Source organism: Pseudorca crassidens, chromosome 10, assembly GCF_039906515.1.
Source record: "Pseudorca crassidens isolate mPseCra1 chromosome 10, mPseCra1.hap1, whole genome shotgun sequence".
Taxonomy (NCBI): Eukaryota; Metazoa; Chordata; class Mammalia; order Artiodactyla; family Delphinidae; genus Pseudorca; species Pseudorca crassidens.
Genome location: NC_090305.1, coordinates 332152 through 359874, shown reverse-complemented (window position 1 = coordinate 359874; position 27723 = coordinate 332152). Strand labels below are relative to the sequence as shown.

Here is a 27723-nt window from a genome sequence, read left to right as displayed (position 1 = left end):
TACTTAAGCAACTACACAGTAATTAAATTTAGATAATTAAAATGAATTTTACATTGTACATTAAAGAAATGCCATTTGATTTTTTAGTAAGTCATTTCATTGGGCACAGGTCAGTGTTATTCAACACATTTCTGTGGTTGAATTTTTAAAAATATGCCACAGAAAAAATTATCTGAGAACGTCTTTAGGATGAAGGTTGCAACAAAAGTGAATCTCTGTAGTCAGTACAGAAAAATAGTAGACACCTTTTTAATGAATTTTAAAATTTGGTTTGAAAAGAGTTGTTTGTTTATTACCCATAAATTAGTTGCTAATCATTTTTTCTACGCTAAGGCATCTCAAGTTGTAACTGTGTTACATTTCTTCCTGAGGTTGACATTTATCTTTTGATTGTTTACCTATATGAGATACAAAACATGTTGGTTATAATGCCTTTGTGTACCAGTTAGATGCTGTTAGTCACTGGTTACTTACAACCTCAATAATAGATATAAGAAATGCAAATAAGGTAATAGAAATACCTTACTTCTTATTAAGTTCAAATACCTCTAAAGATTATTTCAAAGTATTTCATATTATTCTTCTGAGTACTGGAGTAGAGATTTTTTTTCTAAAGTTCTATTAATAATATGAATGAATGTCCATCATAAGCACTAAAATCAAATGATACATTTGCACTAAATGAAGGGATTCCATAACTGTCAGTGTGGCTTCTTCTTGTCCTGTTCCATTCTCCACCCAGCCCACCAAACTCTAGAATAAACACTGGAAAGAGCAGAACTGTTTGATTCTGTACATTGTGGTACCGTGTAGCCCTCTAAGCAGATATAGCCAGGGCCTGACCCTGAAGTGCAGCCCACCTGAGTTTCAAAAAAAATACTTCCTTTCTTTAATGAGTAGGATGACACATGATCTGTGAAAACCCTTTCCACACCCCTTCCTTGCCCTTTTGTGATTCACTACCACCCGTGGACATGCTGACAGGCTTAAAACAGTTAGAAATTATACTTGAGGCTGACTGTAATGAATTACATCATCTTGAACAGTTCAAATTTATCCTGCCTGGGGTTTGTCAAGCTTCTTGCATCAATTTTATCTAATTCTGGAAATTTCCATCAAATTTGCAAAATTTTTGGCTATCATTTTGTCAGATACCTTTCTGCTCTGCTTCCTTTTCTGGAATCCCAACTGCATGTATGTTAAGCCAATGGATTATCCCGTAGATCACTGAGGATCTGTTCCCCACCCCAGTTTCTCCACTCTGTGCTCCACTGTAGAGTTAATTGTTATGCCTTCTCTGATCTTTTATCTTCAGCATCTAAGCTGAAGTTTCATGTAAAAGTTTCATGTACTTTTTCATCTCTAGAAGTTCCATTTGGTTCTTTTAAATATCTTCCCTTTCTTTCCTCATTATTTCACGTTTTCCTTTACTTGAACATTGTCCTTACAGGTTAATTCTCTCTCTGTCATTTGTGGCTCTGTTACTCTTGACTAGTTTTCTCCCTGGTTTCTGGTTCTGATTCTCCTTCCCCTTTTAGCCTGGTTAATCATGTTTCATTGTTTCTCAGACACTGGGAATGTTCAGTGTTGAGTGTCGGGGTTTTGTTCTCTTCCTTTAAAGAGTGTGAGACTTTGTTTTACCGGTTACTTGCAAATAAGTTTGATTCATCCAAGGCCTGTGGTTAGTTGCTGGAGCAGTAGCCTACCTTCCAGGGAGACTTGAGGCCACTCCTGAATGGCCTGGGGTCACTCAGGAGGACTGCTCCCCTCCCGTATGATTCCTGGGAACCCTTGGCCTTACTACTCCCTGGCTGCTCTTTGCCTGGCTGTGAAGTTCACTGGACATGAGCATGACTTAGGAAGACTCTTATGTGGATTCTGGGAGCTTTTTTCCCACGTAGTTCCTCCCTCCTTTCCAGAACTCTTCCATGTATCATCCACTCACCCCCGCTGCCCTGAACTCCATCTTTCCAACTCCGAAAGCCCACTGAGCTTTGCTTCAGTTCCTCCTCCCTTGACCTCTCTTGTCTAGAAATGGCAGGCAGAAATCCAGAGCAGCTGTGGGCTCCCCACCTGTTCACTTCCCCTTCCCTTAGGGATCACAGTCTTGTGCTGCCTATGAAATGCTTGTTTAGATATTCCCCCACCCCCACCCCCGCCCCACAGTTTTCTAGTTGTTCACCACCAGAGGTTAAATCCAGCATGGCTAGAAGTGAAAGCAAAGTAAGTCAGCTTTAATTTCTCCAGAGTTATTGAAATTGGAACATTATGAGGGATTGCTTGCAGTAAACAATAGCTGTGAATAAAGTTGAGGAAGCTCATTCTTGATCTTGTGATCAAAAAAAGCCTACGTTATGACTTCTATTGAGACAAATTAGATACTCCTGCCATATTCCCTTAGTTCTTTTCATCAGTCTTAGGAGATAACTCTTAAAGTTATTCTTTCGGTGATAGAGCATGTGGGAATTTATCAATAAGAAAAGAAGATCCAAAATCATTTTTTAGTTATAATGATCAGAATTTGGATGTAGTAGGCTTAGAAGGAACAAGGGGAAAGGGCTCTCAGTACACACATACACACGTGGGTGTAAAGAATCTGCTGGTGATAAAAAGATCAAAAACACATGACCCTCAGAATTGTTCCCTGTCACCGGGCAGGAGGCTGCAGGAGCCCGTGTGTTTTCCGAGAGCCCTGGTGCCTGAGTGCCAGCCCCTCGGTAACACGGCCCTGCAGCCAGTGTGCACCTCTGGCGGGGACGCTCCATCCCAAGGGGAATTCAGACAAAATCATTTTATCAGTTTATCTGCTATAGAAAGATTCAGCCAATGGAATCCAGAATCTTTTTGGAAGCCTTTTGGAATTGGTTTGTTTTTATTTATACTTGTCCAGATACTTTTCCCATCATAAAATCGTTTCACATAGAATACTTGTTAATTTTTTTTCTTTTTTTATATACATTTATTTATTTGTTTTTGTCCGCCTTGGGTCTTCATTGCTGCACGCCGGCTTTCTCTAGTTGTGGCGAGCGGGGGCTACTCTTCGTTGCGGTGCACGGGCTTCTCATTGCAGTGGCTTCTCTTGTTGCGGAGCATGGGTTCTAGGCTCATGGGCTTCAGTAGCTGTGGCTCGCGGGCTCAGCAGTTGTGGCTTACAGGCTCTAGAGCACAGGGTCAGTAGCTGTGGTGCATGGGCTTAGTTGCTCCGCGGCATGTGGGATCTTCCCAGACCAGGGCTCAAACCTGTGTCCCCTGCACTGGCAGGCAGATTCTTAACCACTGCGCCACCAGGGAAGCCCAGAATACTTACTAATTAGTGGATTCAACAAGAGAGAAGCTGAGTTTACTTCCTATTTGTTTATTTTGTGGTTTTTAAAAAGATTTCTTTTTAAGTGGTGAGAAGGCAGTGTTCCCTCTTTCCCTTGGGGTGGAGGCATCCTCTGTGCCGACTGCTCTTGGGAGCAGACGGTGTGTGTGCAGGACGTGTGCGCACACAGAGCCACCTGGGTGTCGCAACTTCAGACCAAGGGGGACTCGTCAGCTTGGGTCACTTTCACGGGTTCCCTGCAGACCTGGCCGAGGATCTGTGAGCTCGGGAGCCCGATGAGCTCTCCCAGCAGGGGATGCAAACCGGAGATCAGTTCGGCTGCAGGAGCATGGATCTTTTGAAACTAATTTTCAAAAAATTAGTCTTTCGAAATTAATTTTGGGGACTATCCTGTGTAAGAGTCTGCTTGCACCCTTATGAGGTGGGTCTTCTAAAGCTTCAGGTTTTAGATCTTGTCCTGTCTCCTGCCTTGTCCTTGGCCTGTGATACTGGAGCTGTGGCCACGCCAGGTCTGCTACTGCCACCGTTGGAAAGCAGCTCGTGTCAGTCCATGTTGAGTTGGTCTGTAGGTGATAAAGGGTGGGGGGATTGGGAAATAGTTGGTGCTCGCAGACGTAATACTTTCACCTTTATTCCCTCGAACTTACTCTTCCCACAAGAAATCTGTCAGACCTTGTTTCCCACTTTCTACAATAACTGCGTTAAATGATGTGTTATCCAAGAGGCTTCAGTGTTTTTACTTTCTGTTAAATGTATTTGTTATGGGAGGAGTTTTTAATTACATGACTGTGCTTGAATATGTCCCTTTATGATAATTTGATTCCTTACTGAGTTTCCACCACTGAGTTACAACCTGAAGGCAGCAGGATTGGAAAGCCGAAGCCCCTCCTCTGTGAAGGTCTCCTGTCCTGCCTCCGCTCCCCACTTGCCCCGCCAGACCCGCTGAGCAAGCAGGCCCCTCTGCTCACTGTGCCGCCACAGGCGTTGGTAGTTGGTGGGAAAAGGAAATACTGGTCTATCAGCAGATAAAAGCTCTGCAGCCCAAGTGGGACAGCACGGGGCACGTTTTTAGGTGGGGGAGCAGCAGTATGTTCAAACGCATTTTTAGTCTTGATTCAAAAGGATATTAATAGTATTTTATTCTTTTCCTCTTTAGCATGGAGATACCAAACTCCCCACCGGGTGGCATTTGTTGAAAAATTGACCAAGCTTGTTTTAAGTCAGCTGCCCAACTTCTGGAAACTCTGGATTTCATATGTTAACGGAAGCCTTTTCAGTGAGGTATGTGTACAGATTTGACTATAGTTGTAGCTAAGTCGTGGATTTCTAGTCTTAAAAATTTTAGATTTTGAAGTGACTTTTTTAAAGCCTCAGAAGTCCAAAGCCTCTAAGTATTGTCAGATGTTTTAAGATTAGTAGAAAATGCTGTAAAGCCCTAACACTTAATAGCTGTATGGCCTTGAACAAGTTACTCAGCTCTTCCGGGAGTCACTGTCCTTGATTGTAAAGGAGAACAGTGAGCGTCTCTCTCAGAAGGCAGGGGTGAGTGCTCAGGGAAACAGTGGCTTAAAGAATAAAAGAATCTGAATTGAGTATAATGCCAGTCAGGCCATGTGGTGGATGAAACTGTCGTGCAATTGATGATGAACAGGTGATACAACAGGGATCAAATGTTTGCATCTTGCACGTGGGTCTCAAGTGAGAGGGAACTTCCTAGTTGGAAAGAACTTAAAGATCCTGTTTTCTGGCCCCTATGTGATCAGCCTGGAGAAGTTGTTTAAGGCTTTACACTCTCACAAGTTGCACGTGTACTTAGTGTCCTAATCATGTATGATTGGAGCACAGAAATTACGAGCGTAAAGTAACGACTCTTGACTTTTGTGCGTAGCACACAGATTCGGACTCGTCACTCAGTTGTCTCACGTCAAGTGCCCATGACAGGCCTCCAGGTCCCAGAATATAGACTCTGAGGCCCTTTGCCTGGAGCTGTGGTGGCTCAGGAGAAGACAGCTCTGGTTTCGTATCTCCGAGGAGACTCTTCACAGCCCTGGGGAAGCTGGGAGAGGCGGGGTCTTCCTGGGGCTAGTGCACTTGCCAGCACAAAACCGCTTTTGCTCTTTTACACCAAGGACACCTCTGCAGTTTGACAGAAGGTGGTGGGTGTCTTGGTTCTCCAGGATCCATCCAGTCTCCTTTGACCATGGATACATGCTCATGCTGCTATTAAAGAAGTTTGCCACTATCTCTTTTCCTTTTAACGTGGTAGATCCCTAGATGTTTGTTTAAATGAAAGGTTAGTTATCTAAGCCATAAAATTTACTTAGTACATGAAAAACAGAAAAACAATAGTGCATGCAAAACAACAGACTCCTTCATGCAGAAAAACCTACCTCTTAAGCATGAGTTATCCCTCTTTTTTTCTTACATTAATTTCAGCAGTGTATCAGTTACTGACACATTCAAATATTATAGCAATAAATAACATACCTCACAACTCTTTCATGTCCATTTTGTATTACCTGGTTATTTTACAAAAGCTCTGTTAAAAAGTTCACTGTGCAGAGAAAGTCAGTCTTCCATAAAATATGTGTAGAGTTTGGCTGGCCTTCATTGCTGCCTGAAGAAGAGAGTGCCTTTAGGTGTCCTGAAAAGAGTTTTCTCAGCGTTGTGCTTTCAGACGTGCCCGATCAGCCCGCATTTTTGTTCATGGCAGCTGGATGAGAGTGGCGGCCTCTGTGGTGGGGAAGGTTTGGGTTTCTTGCCTTTTGCTGCAGTGGGGGACAGCCACCCGCTCCTGCCGTGTTGTACCCTCCTCCTCTTACCTGCTCCCTCTAAAGCAGAGCTCTTGTGAGACTGGAAAGGGGAGGTGCTTCCATGCCAGTGCCTGGACAGCTGTGTTCACGGCGTCTCTTGCAGAGCGCCAGGGTTAGAGTAGAACACCCAGTGTGTGTCGCTTACTAGCTGTGACCTTGGGCAGATACCGTTACTTCTCAGCCTACTTCCAGGGGGATGGTTTGGGAATTAGATGAGTTAATATTAAGTGAAGTGCTTATAACCGTGTCGGGGAGATAAAAAAGAATTTGCTCTTATTATTTGGAGTAAATATTTATTCCAGTATTTGAAGTGTCATTGGCCTGGCACACAGTAGGTGTTTCACGAACAAAGCTTAGTAGTGGTGAGAAGTGTGGGGCTGATGTAGAACAGAGACGTGCTGAACGTTGCCAAGGCGGGTTCTCACGTGTGAAGGAGCAGAACCCAGGAAACGTCTGGAAACCTAGTTCTGTTTCCAGCCGAGTGTTTTCCTTCCAACTGGAGCGGTGTCTGGAGGTGGCCCCCACGCATGGACAGTAGTTGCCTCATCTTGCATCTTTCTAGGGTTTTTTGATCTGAGATGATTTAGTGAAAAGGGACGGTATTCTCCTTCTCACAGGTTATACCTAGTTGTCTAAACGTCTAGATGAAGTGTTCAGTTGCAGATGAGGAATAAATGAGCTCAGGAGTCACAGCACTGGAAAATCATTGTGATCAGTTGTGCTGAGTTGGGTGTGCCTGTGGAATTTCCAACAGTTTATACTCATAAACTTTTCTTAAAAGTTTATGGTAATAATTATTAAGTGTAATTCACTGTACAGATTTGGGCATGTTTTTAAACTAAGTGACTCTCTATTGAAAAGCCAGAAAGACACCAGAGGACAGTGGAAGGAATGGAGGAGTTAGGAAAGGGTGCCAATCATGTCATGAGTGAGATCCAGAGACTTAATTAAATTAATATTGGGAAGAGTTCCAGGGTTTCAATCTCATACAAGAAAGCTCTCTTAATATTTAAACACAATTTACTTGGAATTTCTTATTTTTTCTTGTTGTAGAACTGTTTTGTTTTATTTCGAGTTCATCTGTTAAAAGATTTAGATGGAGTTTCCAACAGTTTAACAAATAGTTCTTCAGACCAGTCAAGGCCATGTGAGGTAACATGTGAATCAAAACAGTGCGATCTAGCCGTTGGTCTTACCACAAAGTAGTTTTGGTCTGTGTGTGCAGGAAAGAGTTAAGGTTTTTAGCTAGCAAAATGGTTAATAGTAGGTTAAGATTTTACCTTTAGATATATTTTAAATGTAGTGTATTTTGAGGTGAAAACTTTTAAAGTATCCAAATAATTTTTAAACTTTAGGAATCAGCATTTTAAAAAATTGCATAACTCATAGTATGTAAATTACAGTGTCCTTTCTGTTCCAAAATTAAATTTTCTTTTAAAAGTAGGGCAAAGTGTACATAATTCAGCATGTTGGAGATGTTCAACTCTTCATCAGATTAAAACAATAAGTAACGATTTTTTTAACAATTGCAAGAGGTATGCCTTACAGGTAGTTCCCCTACCCTCTCCACTTCTTTTGTGTTTGGAGACAGGCCCTCGATGTTTAAATAGTTATTCTGTCCAGTAGGTGTCATCATGCGTGCATTAGCACCTGTTTGGTGGGCAGAATTGTTCTGGCAAAGTTTAACCTAAATTTTGGTATGATGTTTTTCAAACAATTGATTTTCACTCTTTTGATTCAAAAATATTTCACAGAACAAAGAAAGGACTGTGAAATAATCTTCCCCTTGAACAAGCCCATTGTATAAAAAATTCAGCGTTAGGTGCTACGGCAGATAAAACCAGAAAAGACCCCATCTGACGGGACACTTGCAGGTTTGTGTTGGCTTGACCCTTCCCGGGGACAGATGGCACCTTCTTCCAGAGGCCCTTCCCATCCGTCCTCCACAGCACAGTGAGCCAGGGCTCAGAAGAACAACCAATAGGGTGTTGGCTCTGTTTCCAACCGTGTATATAAAGAGAATGAGCTTTACTCTAAGGAGTTGGCTCGTGTGACTGTGGAGGGTAGCAAGCCCCAAAGTCCGCAATCAGCACGCTGGAGACCCTGCAGTTCCCAGCTGGAGGCCAGCAAACTCCAGACCCAGAAGCACCACCGTTTCACCTTGTTCTGCCCAGGCCTTCTGCGGACACCAAGTAGGCAACCTGAAATTCAAATTTGGACCTCAGAGGAAAGATTTGGGCTGGAGGTGTAAATTTGGAACGGTGATCTTGAGATTTATAATAAGAAATATATATTTGATCTTGCTCACCCTTGATATTGTGACTTCCTAAGTGAGGAGTGGTAAAAGATGCCTTTTGTTGTGATAATGAGTGTCTCCCACCTGAGGATGGGGGCTAGTTGTCTGGAGGACCAACCCTGTGTTTAGAGGGTAGGAGCTTTCAGTCCCACCCCCAGACCTCTGGGAGAAGGGCTGGAGGCTGAGTTCAGTGACCAGTGGCCAGTGATCTAATCAATCGTGTCTACTTAATGAAGCCTTCATAAAACCCCCAAAGGGCACGTGGAGGTTGGGGAGAGTGTCCCACCTGCAGAGGGCAGGGGACTCCACCCCTTTCCCCACACCTTGCCCTGTGTCTCTTGTCTTTGTAGCTGGTCAAACTCCGACATGAGCCCCTCTGGTCATGCCTCACTGCAGCTCTAAAACGCTTCAGTTACTTCTCATTTGTCCTAAAAAGAATCAATTTCTGTAAATCCTGATATACAAAGAATTTTGATGGTTGTTGGCCAATGAACTTAGAAATTTGCTGATTGAATTATTATTGTGAATTTGGGGTTTAGTTTTTTTAAAAACTAAACTTAAATTCTTTTAAAAGCGCATCTCTACAAAGAAAAAAATGATAAAAGCTGCAAGATAAGTGTAAATTAGCTCCGGAAGAGGTGTGTGTGTCTGTGTGTGCTGGCCTCTTCTGTCAGGGTGTCTGATACTTTGTTGAAGACGTCAGCAATCCTTATCCTTGTCTTACTCCTTCCCGTCAATGGTGTTGATCCTGTAGACCAACTCTCCACACTGTTTCTCTAGCTTATACCTTAAATAGAAATAGCATACCTTGAAGTATTTTAAAATTACCTTGGCATCAATGTCATAATTATTTATAATGCAGTTTTTCCTAAGTAAAAAGTTCTCTAACCAAATACACCAGTATTTTACCTTTAAAGGGTAACTTTTACATTATGTTGGTGAAGTATCTGAATTTTCTTTTACATTGTACCATTTTGTGATTACTTCTTCCTTTGGAAAGTTCCCTAAGTTTGCTCTGCTAGGACATTCTGTATAATAATATTTAGTTGTTAGAAAATTTGGTAATAAAAAGTTAACTGAAATCCAGTGGAACAGATTTCTCATTTAATCAGTGTAAAGTGGTCTTCTACACATTAAGGAGAAAGCAATCAGAGGAAAACATGGCTATCAGTAAACAGATAACAACCAATTCTAGAATACATTCCCTCCTAAATTAGACTGTGAGGCCCCTGGAAGAAGAGCAGTGATGTGGAATGTTTTAAAGTAAAATGCCAGCGCTAATGCTCATGTTCACGAGAACTGTCGGGAGGAGTGGAGCGGGGTGTCCAAAGGCGTCCGGACACTTGTCCAGAGCTTCTGCTCCTCTCGTTTCTGCACCCACTGCCCGGGAAGTGGTGCTGGAGCGGCATTGTGGACTGAATGCCCGTAGGCTTAACTGTAGAAAACTGTGGATGAAAACAGCATGTGAAATTCACCTACAGAAAGTTTCAGTTTAATACTTAGGTTTATTTATGAGAATTGTACTTAAAGGTTTTAGGAAGATGAATAGCTTCTTGTTGGAATAAGAAGGGTTTTCTAATTGGTCATCCTTTAATCAGAAACTTAGATTACTTCTTATACATTCCTTTTAATCAAGTTATAACTATATTTCATGCTTTCTTTATATACAACTGCTAAAGCATTTCTTTTTTTTATAAATTATTTCTAAAGACAACTAATTTTTTTTTTTAATTTTTAAGACTGCTGAGAAGTCAGGCCACATTGAAAGATCAAAGAATGTAAGGCAAAGACAAAATGATTTTAAGGTGAGTTAAGGATAGGTATGTAGACTTTTTCTTGGGGTAGGGTTTTCTCAAGCAAAGTGACTAGAGACCTTGATGTACATTGAAGACATTTGTCTTGTGCAGGCCGACTCTTCCAGTTGATTTAATCAAGTTGATACCTTTTAATGTAGTTTTGTTTGTTCATCATTGTCTAGAAAATGATCCAGGAAGTAATGCACTGTCTGGTGAAGCTGCTCCGGGGGGCCCTGCTCCCGCTCAGCGTCACGGAGGGCGGAGGGCGGCAGTGCAGAGGCTGGGAAGTGAAGGCCGAGCTCTCTGGGCAGGGGCTCGCTCACGCCATCCAGACTCTGAGGTAAATGTGGGCGCGTTCTCCGGAAAAGGAGGAAATACCACACACTCAGTGTGGATATGATTTTTAATACACTCAACACAGAATTTTACTGTCTCCTTTTGTGTCCACTGTTTCCCGTGTGTCACCTGATAACTAAGCTCTTAAACCTTGCTGGTGCTTTTGTCTGATGAGAATGTCACCTTTTTCATTGTTTAGTTCAGTGTCACTGTGATATCCCTGTGAATGGGCTTACTTTCCCCATGTTTTCAACATAACGCTGTAGCTTATAAGCACCATTGTGAATCGTTGTGGGATGGCCAAAATGATGTCTGGAATTGCTTCCAGATCCTGCTCTGCTGACATTTGTTTTGCTGTGTTTGTTCTACAGGCTTACTTATGAATCCTTGACTGCCCTTGAGATTCCTAATGACCTGTTACAGACGATCCAGGACCTCGTCTTGGACCTTCGAGTGCGTTGTGTGGTGGTCACACTGCAGCACACAGCGGAAGGTATGTTGAGAAAAACTGATGACATTGGCTAGACAACAGTTATTTGCACATGCCACCTCTTTCCAGCTTCCAAATCCTTAAAAACATTAAAGATGCTCTGATAGAAATCTGAGTATTTCAGACTGTCTTTAGCTGCTCAATATAACTTTTTTCCTTTTTTGAAACTTTTCAAATCTATTTACTTTGAGATGCCAGACCATATATAAATTAAGATGGGTATACTTGAAAAATATTTAAGGATATAAGAACATCCTTATGGAAAATGCTAAGTGGAAAAAGTCGAATATAAAATGTGTATAAAAGTATGATCCCAATTTTGAAAATATATATATGTATATTTAAAATTTTTAATTTAGAAATGTCAGCATAAAATCAGAAGAAAGACTGTTAACAGTTTCTCTTTGCCGCAGAAGTTATAGGTGTTCATTTTCTTTATACTTTTATAGAGTTTTCAGGATTTCTGCATATAGTCATAAACAATGAAGGTTATCTTTACAAAGCAGCCTTTTGGGTTATTAAACATTTTCAAAAACAATCAAGAATATTGTTGTGAAAGGCACAAGCCGTTGGTATCTGTCCCAAGGACTTTGCTGTAGGAAGGCTGTGTCTGCACAGCACCGGCCCCTGGCCCGGGTCGGGGCTGAGCCCTCAGGTGTGCACTGGTCGTGTTCTTCCCTCCGTGGGAATCACGTTGTCATCATCGGGAGCATACAGGACTGAGAGAGAGTCCACTTTGGTCATCAGAAATCTTAGGGGGAAATGCCGTGTGTCTTGTATTGTACCTGTTTAATATTACCAGGAGTGCTGAGTAACTACTAAGTTGTTGTCTGAAGCTGTCACTGAACCTAGCCCAGCATTCTCCAGATTGGGCTACACAGTAGACAATTTTATTTACATTAATGTTGTATTAGAAAAATCCAGTGAGTGATACACACTTAAATCCTTGAGTCTACCAGAATTATATTCTCTCCCTACTTTCACTGATTTTTTACAAACTTACATAAAACAATTAAAAACCATAACCTTTATGCATTTTTATCTCTCTGAAGTTCAGTGAGATAATTATAATAAGACGCGCTCGTGTACTTGTGTTCCCTCTAGAAGTAAAGAGATTGGCTGAAAAGGAAGACTGGGTTGTCGACAGTGAAGGCCTGACGTCCCTAGTAAGTTTAAATTCTTTTTGGTGATTAATCATTAGTGTCTGTTATATTCAAAATAATTGATTTATTTTGATAATGAGCATATGCTCTCTATTGCAACTCTAAAACGTTTCTGGAAATGCAGAAGCAAACTTCTTAAAGTTTTCCTTCTCAGAGTCATTTTTGCTTAACACTAACCACAGGTATTTAAAACTGAGTAAAAACAGTGGATCCCCCTTTAGAGTGATCTTTCTTCATCCTGTGACTCTTAACTATTTTTTGTTGTGTTACATTTTTTAATGTAATTCTAAGTTACCCAGCAATTTGAATTTTTCAGAAAAGCACGATAGGAAACCAGTGCTGTTGCTGGGCCCTAAGGCAAAACAGGCAACAGCGAACTTCTCCAGACGCATGCAGGGGTCAGGTGGGCAGTTAAAACCATGGTCTGTTCGCTCTGGAATAATCATCTTTTCAGATGGGGCTTTGAGATTTTCAGAATCCCCTTGAAAATAGTATTAGTGTTAGAGTTTGTGAGTTCTCGTGTTTTTGAGTCTGTCCCATGGATCCCACAGCAACCTGTATGTGGGTGTCAGGCAAGGTTAAAACATTCAGTGGCCTAAAGAAGAGGGCATTTCCTTTTTCTCCCCCACTAAAGAGGTTGGGACTGGTGTGGCAGCTTTGTCATGTAGTACGGGCAGTGTCCAGGGCTCCTCCGACTCCTGCTTTGTGACCCTTAGTGTGGCTCCTCTCTCAGGATGGCCTCATGACACGGGATGGCCACTGCAGTTCCAGCCACCACAGCCTTATTCCTGTCAGCAGGGAAGTCCAGCATTTTCCCAGGAGCCACAACGGACAACTCTGCTTACATCTAATTGGCCATAATTTGTCCACGTGCCTACTACCCCTGTCTGCAGCGGAGGCTGGAAAAAATGTAGTTTTTCAGCAGAGCACAATCCTGGCCCCAGCAGTTTCTGCCTTACCTTAGTAGACAGGCACAGTGGGATAAAACGGTCTGACTTGCTCACAGTTACAAAGTAGTGGGGCTCAGGTTGTTGAGGAGCAGCCACCCCGTGACATTTCTTCATGTCCTTCAATTTGTGTGCTTGTCCACAGCTTTCCTCTGACAATTGGGGATTTGTTTTGAATTTTATTTATTTTTCTATACAGCAGGTTCTTATTAGTTATCCATTTTATATGTATTAGTGTATATATGTCAGTCCCAATCTCAGTTGGGGAATTTTTGACAAGTTGAAATTCTTCTTTTCCTCCAAAGTTCAAAGTTCTTTCTTAAGTTAATACAAAGCTGTACAAGTGTGTGTTTGGAACAGCAGTGCTTACTTCCAAATTTTTGTAAATTAAATCATGCTTGAAATTACGGGAATTTATTTTTAATAAGTCTTATAATTATATATGTATATTTTTAAATCTTATTATTATTTTTGGCTGCATTGGGTCTTCAGTGCTGCACATGGGCTTTCTCTAGTTGTGGCGAGCAGGGGCTGCTCTTCATTGCGGTGGGAATACTTCTCATTGTGGTGGCTTCTCTTGCTGCAGAGCACGGGCTCTAGGGGCACGGGCTTCAGTAGTTGCAGCACACGGGCTCAGTAGTTGTGGCTCGCAGGCTCTAGAGCGCAGGCTCAGTAGTTGTGGCACACGGGCTTAGTTGCTCTGCGGCATGTGGGATCTTCCTGGACCAGGGCTCGAACCCATGTCCTCTGCATTGGCAGTCGGATTCTTAACCACTGCGCCACCAGGGAGGTCCCTGTAATTATATTTTAAAGGATTTAATTTTAATAAAAATTTGTTTTATTTGGTTTATTTTTCAGAAGTATTTATGTTTAAATACAAACTATCCTATAACTAAATATTGGGTTGGCCATGAGGTTCGTTCGGTTTTTTCCGTAAGATGCTCTAGTAGCACTTAGTTGTGTTTAACTTCATTTGAAACAATCTTGTTAGATTGTATGTGACACCTGTCATATCAGCGTGCATTTAAAAAAAAGACTTATCTAAATTGGTGAATTTCTGTATAACTATTTTAATATTGAAGATGGAAGAAGAAGAGCAACATTTTCAGCGTATTATGCTTTATTATTTCAAGAAAGATAAAAACACAACCAAAATGCAGAAAAAGATTTGTGCAGCATATGGAGAAGGTGCTGTGACGGATAGAACATGTCTAAAGTGGTTTGCGAAGTTACGTGCTGGAGATTTCTCACTGGACAGTGCTCCACAGTTGGGTAGACCAGTTGAAGTTGACAGTGATCAAATGGAGACATTAATTGAGAACAATCAGTGTTATACCACGCAGGAGATAGCCGACATATCTCAAAATATCCAAATCAAAATATCCAAATCAAGTGTTGGAAAATCATTTGCACCAGCTTGGTTATGTGGATTGCTTTGATGTCTGGGTTCCACATAAGTTAAGCGAGAAAAACCTTCTTGACCGTATTTCCGCATGCGAGTCTCTACTTAAACGTAATGAAAACGTTCAGTTTTTAAAACAAATTGTGATGGGCGATGAAAAGTGGATACTGTACAATAATGTGGAGCGGAAGAAATCATGGGGCAAGTGAAATGAAGCACCACCTACCACACCAAAGGCCGGTCTTCATCCAAAGAAGGTAATGTGTGTGTGGTGGGATTGGAAGGGAGTCCTCTATTATGAGCTCCTTCCAGAAAACCAAACGATTAATTCCAACAAGTACTGCTCCCGGTTAGACCAACTGGAAGCAGCACTCCATGAAAAGCATCCAGAATTAGTCAGCAGAAAACGCATAATCTTCTATCAGGATGATGCAAGACCACGTGTTTCTTTGATGACCAGGCAAAAACCGTTACAGCTCGGCTGGGAAGTTCTGATTCATCTGCCATATTCACCAGACATTGCACCTTCAGATTTTCATTTATCGGTCTTTACATAATTCTCTTAATGGAAAAGAATTCAATTCCCTGGAAGACTGTGAAAGGCACCTGGAACAGTTCTTTGCTCAAAAAGATAAAAAGTTTTGGGAAGATGGAATTATGAAGTTGCCTGAAAATGGCAGAAGGTAGTGGAACAAAAGGGCGAATACATTGTTAAGTAAAGTTCTTGGTGAAAATGAAAAATGTGTCTTTTATTTTCACTTAAAAATCAAAGGCACTTTTTGGCCCACCCAGTATTTAGAGGAAGGAGGTGTAGAGCAGACGGTACCACCCAGCACAGCAGCCACTTGGCACAGCTTCAGACTCCAAAGAAAGAAGATCTCAACTGTCTGTATTGACTACATGTTGAAATAATTTTTGATATATTACACGTTATAAACTAAAATTTAGGTTTTTCTTCTACTTTTCTTATTGTGGTTCCTGGAAAATCTAAGATTACGTACATGACGTGTGTTTGTGGCTCACACTGCACTTGTGTTGGGCGGCACTGGTGTGGAGGGAAGGCCCTGTGCTGCTTCAGTGTCTGGTCTGGTTACGTCCTCAGTTCTGTCTCAGTAGCCGTGCCATCTTCAGAAGCCACTTAACCTCTCTGCCTCTAGTTAAAGAAGCAGAATGCTTGTTCACAGTGGTGTTGGTTACGATTAAATGAGATGCTGTAGAAAAAAGCTGTAATACAAAGCTTTATACACATACAGAGAATTTTAATTTATTAAACTAATACTTGTAATACTGGGACCACTATGATAAAAATACCTTAAATGTACGTAAAGCCTTACTATTATCAAAGCTCTATCCTATGCCCCTGTCATCCCTAATTATCACAGCAGGCCTGGATGGCAGGCCAGAGACATCGCTGGACCAGCACTGCTGAATTACTGCCCCAAATGAAACAAGCCAGGCAGAGCAGACAGCACAGCCCTGACCCTGGGTTCTTAGTACCAGCTTCAGGTCATCTTGTGCAAAGACAAAGATGTGTGTTCAATTTGAGAAAACGGAGCATCTGTTTTCAAGGATTTATGTTCATTTAAAAAAAAAAAAAGGACAAAATATGAACAACTTAGTCATAAAATAGGTATTGGCTTCAGGTTAGTGTTTTTTGTACACGCAGTCTAGTGTGCGTGTGTGATGGCTGCAAATCTGGGTCCCCAGTGTGTGCGTGTGAGATAACAGCCACATCTAAGGTTGTTTGTTTGTTTGTAGTAGATAAGCCCCCATGAAAGTCCTTCGAAGTGGTTACTGTAGAGGCTTGTTTCTAATAAATTTAAAGTTTGTAACATGGTAAGATACTGTATCCATGGCGTAGCTGGTCTCGTGTTTGGTGACGCACAAGCCAGAGATCTAAAGCCACTTATTGGTGATTTGGTGCCAGCCAGTGTGTCTTATTGGACGTTGTTGAAGAAATGTGCTAATAATCCCATAGGCCTCTGGGAGCTGAGCCTGCTGTCAGCTGTGGGCACAGACTTCCCGTGAGAGGGAAGGTACATCCAGGCCTAGAGCAATGTCCAGGGTCCAGCTTTGAGTGTTTACCTAACATCTGAAATTCTCAGGTTTTGAACAGAGAGTCAGTTGTCTCAAAGGCTATTACATACACTACTTTACATTTTCTTAGCATTTACATAGTACTGATCCCATTTGTTTGAAATAAGGATGTTTTTCTTTCCCTGTGAGTCCTTATCAAGTTAAAGAAATGCACATGAGCTTTGCCCCCATGACTGTGCTTTCAGCTGAGTGTCTGAAACAGCTCGTTGGAGAGCATCCTGTTTTCTACTCTTGTTGAAAATGTTTTCTGCCTTTTTTCAGTTTGGATAATTCTGAGAATTTTCTCCTTTCAGAATAACTGGAATGATATGTGATGTTATAATCAGCAGCTTGAGTGATTCACTGACAAAATGCAGAGATAGTGCCTGTTCTTTCTTTTCAGAAAAAAGAAATCGCAGCTGTGTAGACTCATGTGCTCCCTTTCCCACTGGCAGTGCTCTCCGGGCTCTCTGTTCACATTCTAAGGCAAGACAGTTAGGAAACAGCACAGGAACACTGAACTGCCTGCCATTGGATTTGGGGTTGAATTCCCAGTGTTATTATTGTAACATCTTAGATTTTCCTACCTTCTGGGGCAGGTAGGTGGGTTCGCAAGGCCGGTGTCTACCAGGACTTTACTTTCTGTAGGCGGTATTTTCTGTCACATCCATCCCTGCCCCTGCCCCCGCCCCCGACCTTCTTTCTCTGCACTTAAAGACTTTTGCATGTTCTTTATGGTGCCCTCTGGTGGCTCCAAAGTGCAGTATTAAAATGACATTAAGTTGAGGTGCTATTAGTTTTCCTTAAGCCTGGATTCCTTTTTGTGAGAGAGTAAACTTGTCTTTCTTTGGTTTGTATACAGGTGTGTCTTTTTTTCTGTTCGATTTTTCCCTGAGTTCTTTTAGTAATTGAAGCAGATTTTGCCCAGAGCTGGTTCAGCTGAACTGAGCCTTGCCCTGCCCCGTGCAGGCTCTACCAGGCTCTGGCCCGTGGTGGTGACTCGGCACGTCCAGGCCCCTCCTGTCTCTGTCCGGGGGCGGCCCCTCTTGCCCTTGGTCTCAGCTTGGATGTTGTCACTGGCTCAGGGGCTTCTCCTGCTTAGGGCAGAACCCCTCCATCAGTTTTCCTCTGAGTGCCCGCTTGTTCTCTTCATGGCCCTTACTCTACTTTGCAGTCCACTTATTTTATTTCTGTACTTTTTTTTTGTAGAAGTGACAGTTTTGTCGACTCCATCCCAGGATGTACACGTAACGAGAACACGTGTCACCGTCCTCTGGAGTGGGCCTGGCACGAGGAGGTGTAGTTAGGGCTCATTCAGACTCATCCTGAAGCCCATTTGTTGGACATATTTTCAGGTTTCATTTCTGACTTGATGGGCATAGAAGGTGACCGTAGAGATGGTTGGAATGAAAGGTCGGCCTTCCTCTGGGTCATCATACTAACGTTCCCTGGGAGATGAGGAAGGCCCGGGAGATGGAGCTCGTCCCAGAGTATGTTACGTCTGCGCTTCATCCCGGCATCTGCCTCTCAGGAGAGTAGAATTTTGAAGAAAAATTCTCATTCTACCCAACTTCTATTCTAATTGAATTAGATGTGCTTCCAACTGTCAGGGTTCATGGTCTTTAAATATCAAGTGCAGAACATGCCAGGTCTATCTAGGTCCGGGTGGCGGGGAGGCTGTGTGTGTCTCCATCCCTTTCCTCACGTCTGGAAATCTGGGCATCAGGGCCGAGTTTGCTTCTGCTCGGGGTCTGCATGCCCAGGTCCTGTTGCTTTTGTCTTCTGCAGCCATGCCACTTTGAGCGCTGCGTGGTGCACTCCCTGCAGTCGCTGCGAGAAGTCCTGGAGTGCAAGCCCGGAGAAGCCAGCGTGAGTGTCTGAGAGCAGCCGTCTGCGGTGGGGGCCGGGCAGCCGGGGACTCCCCTTGCAGGTTTGGGTCATTGCGATGCCAGAGCTGCTGCCCTGTCACTCAGGCCACAGTCACTCGGCCCGAGGCCAGCTCTCCATTCCTGTCCCCTTTCAGAGTCAGGTGACCCACGCTGGACACACTTTCCCACGTGTTAACTTCTTATATCGAACTTCATAAACAAAAAGTTTTCTTAGCCAAGTACAACAATTCTCATTCTTCCTTACAGGTCTTTCAGCAACCGAAAACCCAGGAAGAGGTTTGCCAACTAAGCATCAACATCATGCAGGTACTTTGTAAAAGCACTGATGCCCTGAAGCCTGAAATAATGCGAATTATTAGTCTTCCCTCCTACTCATAATCAGTGTATAGCAGATATTAAATATGGATTCTTTTTTCCTTCTTGTCTGAGAACATAATAGTTTATGGTAAATAAGTTCAAGGTAAGATTAGTTCCACCTTGCTTAGCAGTACCCCAATAACTCATTTTTATTATGCTCCCCTTTTTTGTGTTCTCACAGTACTTTGTGTGTATATATCTGTTAGAGCACAGATTAAATGACATGACAGTTGTTTACGTTGTACCTAGAGCACCAAGTTCTTTGGGACCAGTGCCTTGTGGGCACATAAACCCAGTTGAACGCATGAGTGAATGAGTGAGAGGAAGGAAATAAAATACATTCAAGAACTTAACAATGGGATCAGAACATAGGTGCTTTAAATTTTTTTATCACTTAGCATCATACGTTGGGATGTGTGTTCCCAGTGCTTACATACTTTTATGTGTGTGTGAATATATACTCTGTATATGGGACATACAGTCTATCCACTTACAGAAGATATATATGCATACATACCACTTAATAGAGATACACTGTATTTCTGGTTATTTATGTAAAATTATCTTTAATGTCCAAATAGATTAGTATCTAAGCGTTCATACCACTGAAACGTCTTATTTTTGACTTAGGTTTTTATATGCTGTCTGGAACAGTTGAGCACCAAGCCTGATGCCGATGTAGATACTGCACAGTAAGTAGAGCTGAGAGTAGCCTCACCGATGCGTTTACCAGGATTGAAAATACAGGCTTTTGTTCTGTATTTGGTCTTATACCCTGGGGCTTCCAATAAGAGAGAGCAAGTAGTCATATGAATTATATTTTTATATATTTGGCCTGTATTCTTTCCACAATTTCTTCATCTTCTGAACTTGTCTCACCTTTCCTAGGGGCACATTGAACAAACTGAGCACACAGTTAGCTTACTGATGATCCAGAGGAACAGGCTTTATAAATAATAGAACAGGGAGTTAAAATGCGTGACTCCTCGTTGATAGCTGTTGTGGTTCTGGTGCAGGGGGTTACCCTGGCACTCCTGTTAAAGGGACACTGTCTGGGCCATTCTAAGTTAGTTGGACTCCAGAGGACACATCTCTATTCCTCATATTTCCAAATCCATTTGATAATTCTTTTATAATGCTGCTCTCTGGGATTTTTTTTAAACCTACTTTTTCTGACTGTTTGGCATGTGTAACTTCTGTGTACCTAAGGTTTATGCTCTCTGACACAGATGATACTGAAATAAATGCCTCTTAAATCTATAACTGACAACTGGAATTTTTTCCATGTTTGTCTATTTCCATGTTTACATGGTTTTTGCCTCTCAGTATATAAGACACTTATCTCTCTGAGACCTAATAAATATTTAGTTATTCTAGTTTTTCTTTGATTTTTACATGTTTATTAGCACATTAATTTACCAGGAATTTGTATTGTTAATCAGTTTACTGATGTTTTGAATTAAATAAGTCTTGTCTTCTTGTTTTGTTACAATTTCTGTGCCTTACATCATTGAATTCTAATATGTAGTGAAGGTATTTCTGAACTTTATCTTCGGTTCTATTCGTTCACAAATGTTTCCTATCAGTGTTTGTTGTTTTAATTATCAGTAGTTTTGTTTTTTTGTTTTTATTTTTTTTGAGAGGGCTTCTCACTGCTGTGGCCTCTCCTGTTGCGGAGCAGGGCTCTGGACAGCGGCCATGGCTCACGGGCCTAGCAGCTCCGCGGCATGTGGGATCTTCCCGGACCGGGGCACGGACCCGCGTCCCCTGCATTGGCAGGTGGACTCTCAACCACTGCACCACCAGGGAAGCCCAGTAGTTTTTTTTTTAAATGTTTTTCAGATTGTTATCCTTTTATTGCTTCTTTATTTTAAACTTATTTTATATTTTTATCTATTTAGTCTTCCATATGAATTCTAAAATCAGTTGGTTAGATTTAAAGAAAAGGAATCCTGCTAAGGTGTTACTTGTGATTCTGCTGTATCTGTAATTAATCAGTGGATCTTTGGTGTTTCCTCCCCTGCAGCTTTCTGTGTCTGGTCACTTGTTAGGAAATTAACTAATTTCCTAACTCAGCTCACCTCAAGTCATTTACTATGAACGTGAGCTTGAAAAAATCCCCTCTAGATTCTGATGGGCAAAAACATTTCAGTTATGAGAGTCTATACCTAGAAATTAAATTATTGGGAAGACCCCAAAAGCACATTTTATGTGGCCCATGTTAATAGATAGTCCACAGTGTCTACTCTGAGCTGTTAGGTGTTAAATATTAAAAAACAGAAAGTTATATGATTTTTGACGAAGAGGTTTTAAAGTCAAGTTTACATAGGTTTCATTGCATTTTTTATTGAGGTATAATTGACATATAACATTATGTTACCATTTTTAATTTTAGTGCTTTAACTTGTTCTCTTACTTTTCTATTCAGTCTCTCCGTTGATGTTTCTTCTCCTGATTTGTTTGGAAGTATCCATGAAGACTTTAGTTTGACTTCTGTAAGTAAGATCATAGATAATGAAGGTGATAAATAGAAAGTAAAATGTCATTTGTTATAAAACATGTCATTATGACTGTTTCACAACTCAGTCTAAATTATTAATACTTCGTTACCACATTACTGCTGTAGCATGCTACTCTTACTTTGGAGCTGTGTTTTATTTTGTGAAAGTTTTAGTAAAAATATAATTTTGTAAATATTCCACACTTAAAAATCTTTTAGCTGAAGTTGCAGCTTAAGTAGCTCCGTCTCCTCTCTGCATTGTGTGGAGATCCTGAGTGTGGTACCCTGTTGCTTGAAAGCTGGAGAGCAGGCAAAGGACAGGCACCGTTTCTCCCCATTTTCCCTCTTTTAAACAGAGAAGCTCTGCTTTTCTCTATTTTTTTTTTTGTTGTTGTTGTTGTTGTTAAGTTCCCTAATAGCATTTTATTTGAACACAAAATTCCATGGCAAAACCAAAACCAAATCACCTTTTCTATAAACACACATATATTTTAAACATATGCATGTGTTTAGCAATGATTCACACATATACTTTATCCTGTATGTGAATTTAGCTGTTGAAATTCAAACTCCAGCTATCCTAAAAAACAAACAGACAAAAAAAACAACGCTTTCTGGTTTGTCATTAGCTTGAATGATGTGTGTGTATGTGTATGTACCTGTCAAGAAAGAAAACATGTGAACTAAATTTCCTGCCATATATAATTTCTACAGTTATTATAAGTTTGAATTCCTAAATAAGGATTTGTTATATTAGGAAAAATAGGGTTTAATCAAAGTAATTTTTTTTTAAAAGCTATTGTAGGTTTAATTACTTGGGTGACTAGGTAGATAACAGTACTGTTCATGAAGAGAATTCAGGAAGGAAATGGTTTCTAAAGAAAGATTAAAAATTCAGTTTGGGACCAGATGTGTTGAATGAGAGATGTTCAGGTGGGATGTCTAATGGGTGATTGGACCCCAGGAGAGAGATCTAGGTACAGATTTGTGAGTCAGCAGTGTAAGGCCTGGGAGTGGATGAGAATACTAGGGAAAACAGTAGGAGGAGAGGAGGGCCAAATATATAAAAATAATATTGAGGGTGCCAGTATTTAAGGGAGGGCCTGAGGCAGAGAGCCTGGAAGTTCCCTGAGAAGGAAGAATCAGAGAAGGAAATCCAGGGACAGGTGGGAGAGCGCGTTTAAGCAAAGGAATATTTAACGGTATCACAGACTGACAGAGCATCAGGCCAGGTCAGACAGAAGCCAGGCCTCGTGGGAGGGCGTGTGGATGGCCGAGGGGCAGCTGCCTGCGCTGGGTCAGGGATGAGTGGCAGCTGAGGAGGGCGATGTGGTGAGTTCAAACTGTTCTCCCGCTGTGAATGGGAGAGGACATGCGAGGAAGGATCCTTCTCAGTGGAGAAAGGCCTTGCTGCCTGTCTGGCCAACCACGTTTCTTCTGGGTCTTTTGGGACAAGCCTAATTTCTACGTGACTATCTTTCCAGTGTTTGGAGCAGCCGCCGTGTGCTCACATGTTCCCTTCTTGAGCAAACACGGCTTGCTCTGAGCCCAGGACTCCCCCAGAGCCATGCCTTCGCCTCCTCTCCTCTGTCACCCAGAGCCCTGCATGCTTCGCACTTGCTTCTGCTGGTCACTGGACCTTCTCTGTCCCATTTCACTCTCCTGAAATTGTTCCAGATTTGGAACTAAATTCAGTTCCTGTGTTTTTCCCCATTGGATGATACCGTGTTAGATTTGGTCCAGGTAATTGAGATCTTCTTAGGGTCTTGTCCTGTTATCCAGCAGAGAGGCACCTTGTGGGAAGAAAGAGGGCTAGGTTTCTGGTTCGCTTGCTGGTCTGCTGCTTACTGACAGAAGAACCTCGGGCATGCCACGGAGGGTGGCCTGATGGCCGCATCACAGAGATGATGTGGGGTAGCCAGAACAGTACACAAGGCCGTGCAGTCCTCAGTCTGCAGGTGCTGCCATGGATAGGTTGAGTTGTTATTTTCAAACATGTGTATTCATCTGAGTTGTTTGTCAGCTTTTGATGAGTCATTCAATTTTAAGAATTTGATTATTTGTCAGGTTTTCTTCCCACTTTTGTTTCCTGTGATTGGTTATATTTGAGGAAAAAATACACTTACTAAGAGTAAGAATTCAAATCACTCAAATAGTTTTTCCATTCTGGGGAAGAACCATTCAGATTACAAGGGTAAAAATCAACCAGAGTTAATTAATGAAGAGGGCAGAGAAGGTGTGGCAGGCTGGGGTGGGCAGCTGGGAGGCGGTGCCTGGAGGGTAGTTAAGGATTGATCCTGGGGCTGAGAGACCAGTTGAGATATTTGGGATGCCACTGCTCAGAGTGGCTGATGAAGCGTCACGGTGACTTTATGTCACACGCTTTACAAGGGCCACATAACAGTGATAGTTAGCTGTGGGCAGGGGTCTGGGCCTCCCCCAGCCTCACGTGTCACCTCCTGGTGCCCACCTCACGCGGTTTGAACACAGAACGTGGACGAGGAGTAGACGCACAGCGCATTTGTTTTAGGCTTTTTTTTGCCGCCACTTCCTGTCCATAGAGTCATTCAGGCCACTGACAAACTTTCATTGCTTTGAAAGCACTGTAATAATTCCTGGGCCTTTTAATTATATATGTTGATGACCGCAAAAGGCAGCAAATCGGCCACACTCTGCCAGAACTAAACAGTAAAATTTTAAATAAAGACATGGAAAGTTTTACACATTTTGGGGGAGCTGAATGGAATTCTTGGGTGATCCAGGCTCAGTGAGCCTAGCCCTGTGGTCTGTGCACCTGCCAGGGCCTGGTTATTCCCATCTGCCTTCCTGACATTAACCTAAGCTACCCTGATTAGTACACAGCAGTGATCAAAGTATGGGTGAGAGCTTCTCCTAGGAAGGAGTTCTGCCTTAGTTTTTAGTCAGGGATCTAAACCAAGGCCCTAAGTTAGTCACAGTGGTTCCAGAGAAGCCCTCACGCCTGAGGGAGCAGGGACAGTGCTCAGACAGCCCCAAGAACAGTGACGGTGCCATTCCTAGAACTGTATTTAGAAAGCCAGTTCTTCTGAACTCTGAGAGGATGATTGATTCATCAGCCTGGGGGGTCTGGTAATTTTGATAAGAAGTCACCTTAAATAGCGGGAAGCCTGGGGAGTGTAGACTGGCGCCCTGCATGGCTGACCGGGGGAGAGTCCCCGTAAGAGGGAGACTCTTCTACGTAAGAAATTCTGTGAAGGCCTGGTGTTTGAAGGAGTCCATCTATGGATGGCATTACAATTCTCTTCCAAGTTACAAGAAATTTAGAAATTATTTTCTGAGAGTTTCTCCATTTTTTGGTAGTTATTTTTAAATATCCATTTTTATAGCTTTTTTGGGGTGCAAAACGTATGAAGTGGAATAACCAATAAAGTAGAATCCCTTTCCTAAGAAAGCAGCTATCCTGTTTTACTAGTTTACTGTGTTGCATCAATCTGTTTTTCCATACAGCTGATAAATTGCAAAAGGAATTTGAGTCAAACATTGTTTGGCTCTATAGTGTGTTATGTCATAGTGAGCAGTTAGTAGAATTATAGAATTGTATTTTGTTTCTCCCTGTTACTGGAAAGAAGGAACCAAGAAAACAAAGCACTGAATATTGATATTAAACACCAAGAGATTATAATTACATTTAACAAGTGATAAATGTTATCTGTTAGACTTTCAATTTGTTACTATAAATATTTTTCTAAAAATTTGTATTGGTTTTAGGAACAGAGACTGTTAATAGTCCTGAGTAATTGCTGCTACCTAGAACGTCACACCTTCCGAAATATCGCAGAACATTTTGAAAAGCACAACTTCCAGGGAATAGAAAAAATAACACAGGTAAATGGATCGCGTTAAATGGACAAGTGGTGGTGTCATCCGCTTCGTTCCCAGCTGTTTCCTCAACCCCCCACCCCCGCTCCTCCCCGCGCCCGGGCCCTCCTCCTCACAGCTCACTGGAGTCACTGAGGTAATGCTCTCCTCTTTCTCTAGAGCAAAGCCCTCTCAAGGTTAGAGCTTTTCAAAACTGAGGGAGGAGAAGGAAAGAAAGGCTTCAAAGCCAGATCTTTAGGAGTCATCTCTGATTTGGCTTCTTTTAGGTTAAAGCTTTTACTTCCAGCCGACAGCAAACCCTGAGCTTGGAGAGCCACCTCTTCTTCCTCCCTCCCGCTCCAGGGGGCCACAGCATTGCTTCTGCTTGCCTGCCAGAGCACACGCACACACGCGTGCGTGCACACACACTCCTGCACGCGGGCACAGCTCTAGGTTGCTTTGTCTTACCTGAAAAGTACATACCCTCCACTCTTCAGTCCTGCCTGTAGAAAGGTGGACAAAAATGAGCCCTGTATAAATCAATGGAGTAGTTTTTTTTAGTGTTACACTTTGTTGATTCTACTTTTCAAGTAAGCAGAAAAGGAAAAAATGAAGTAATCATGTTATTATTAAAGGCTGCTTGGTTCCTGGACAAAAGTTTATCAGATTTCTAAGTAAAACTAAGCTAGAACCACTTTTCTAATGTCAGTACAGTTTTCTCAGTGCAAAGAATAAGAAAGATAGTGATCTTGTTAATCTTATAATCAAAAAGTGCTCTTGATGGATTGCATACTTTTTACAAATGATGGTTCCAGTTCATGAACTAGATTGGGATTTTTTTTTCAAAGATTGAAAATGTCAGAGTGGGTGGCTGTGTCTTGTTTTCTTGCCTTTTCGTAAAGATTAATCATCCTGATGAGAAATGTTGTGACTTAAGACTTTAGGGCCAAATGTCGAGTTTATTTCCAGAAATTTTTGTGTTGAGAACTGCAAGGTGCTCTCTTGCAGTAGAAAGTTAGTATTTGTAGAAAGTGGGCATTTTATTTTTATGCAGTAACAATAATGACACATTATTATTGAAGAAATCTTTTATCATTTTAGAAATATATGAAGTGATTAGGAACTGCATATAACAAGCAGGGAGATTTTTAGGTTTTTACAAAGTTATGAGTGGGAATTATCTGTTAGGTTCAGTTTGTATCATTAGGAAGAAGAATGAAATTGACATGCAGATGGGCTTTGATGTCCTTCCCAGCCTTTGTCCAGATTGTTCTGAGACAAGGTGATATGCAGGATCGGGGGTGGGCTATTTTGGGCACTCAGAATTTGGAATTGAATATTTTGAAATCATTCAGTTGAGTATTAAAGGAATAGACAGTAAACTAGATTTATAGTGTTTGTGCCGATTCTGTTTTTTATGAGTGAATTCATTAATTTCATGATGACAGTCAAGTAAAATATATTTCTTGAATTAAGTTATAAAAGTTGCCAACTGCCACTGTTTTTCACGGTTCCTTTCTCAAATGACAGATAGCTCGGGAGGCCCAGATCCTAGAACAATCCCAGGGCACGTGGGTCCCATGAACATTGGTTATCTGTTCTCTGGCTCTGCCCTGCTCTCAGAGGGAAGTGCTCACCGAGGGCTTCTGCCTGGTGTGCTTCTACCAGATGGGCCCCACCTCTCTCAGGTCTCCTTCAGGCTGCAGGTGGGGACTTTGCCAAGGGTCCTCCAGGCATAGTTCCTTCTGCTTTCTTGCTCCGCCAGGAGCTCTACCAGGAGCGGCACAGAAATGGCCAGCCTCTTCAGTCCCCTTTGTCTCAGTCTCCATCTTCAAGAGTAGAATTAATTTTTACATAGGAACAGTACGTGCATAATCACGCTTGTTAGGCGTTTATTAAAATTTAATCATCACTCATCCTTTAAAGCTAGAATGATTTTTGTACACAGTTTTATTTGATGAAAATAGCTCTGTGAAGTAATCAAGGAAAGTATTATTAACTCCATTTTTTTCATGCAGAAAAATGCTCGGAGAGGTTAATGCCTTGACCTGTAAACAGCAGAGCAAAGCAGGACTCAAAATTAAGTTTTCTCGTGCTAAATCCAGAATGCTTTCTGGCCAAGCACCATACATATATTAAGATAAAGAACAAAGTTGTTTCCATGGAAGCACACCAAAGGAATAGGACATGAAGCCGGTTGACTAATGTATATCATTTCAGACTTGATGAAACAACATTAAATAATAAACATTAAATTTATCAGATCAGAGTATCAACTCCTCTTTCCCTACAAGTTACGTCCTTTAAAATAGGCCCCATTGTAGGCCTTCAGTGGATGTGCTGTTTGGAGCCCGTACAGCAGGTGCCAGCCCTTGAGTACTCTGTGTGTTTCCACGTGCCGGGCCAGCGCCTTTGAGTTTTCCTCAAGTCTTGGAAGTGTTTTTCCAGTCACGCATTTTTTTTCTTTATTATAAAAGTAAGACCTAATTATCATTT

The 27723-nt window shown here is 41.8% G+C and overlaps 1 protein-coding gene across 5 annotated transcripts in view; it reads left to right on the top strand.

Annotated features, from left to right (window-relative positions):
- EXOC2 (exocyst complex component 2) overlaps window positions 1–27723 on the top strand; it is a 156274-nt gene that overhangs the window by 86294 nt on the left and 42257 nt on the right. For 4 of the 5 annotated variants that reach the window (XM_067751836.1, XM_067751837.1, XM_067751840.1 and 1 more), the window contains exons 13-22: window positions 4482–4606; window positions 10174–10239; window positions 10413–10570; window positions 10938–11059; window positions 12161–12222; window positions 18433–18513; window positions 18780–18839; window positions 19521–19582; window positions 21319–21385; window positions 25138–25254. In XM_067751836.1, coding sequence (XP_067607937.1) covers window positions 4482–4606; window positions 10174–10239; window positions 10413–10570; window positions 10938–11059; window positions 12161–12222; window positions 18433–18513; window positions 18780–18839; window positions 19521–19582; window positions 21319–21385; window positions 25138–25254 — 920 coding nt within the window. The remainder of the gene's footprint in view (window positions 1–4481; window positions 4607–10173; window positions 10240–10412; window positions 10571–10937; window positions 11060–12160; window positions 12223–18432; window positions 18514–18779; window positions 18840–19520; window positions 19583–21318; window positions 21386–25137; window positions 25255–27723) is intronic. The other variant, XM_067751838.1, reaches the window with a different exon arrangement.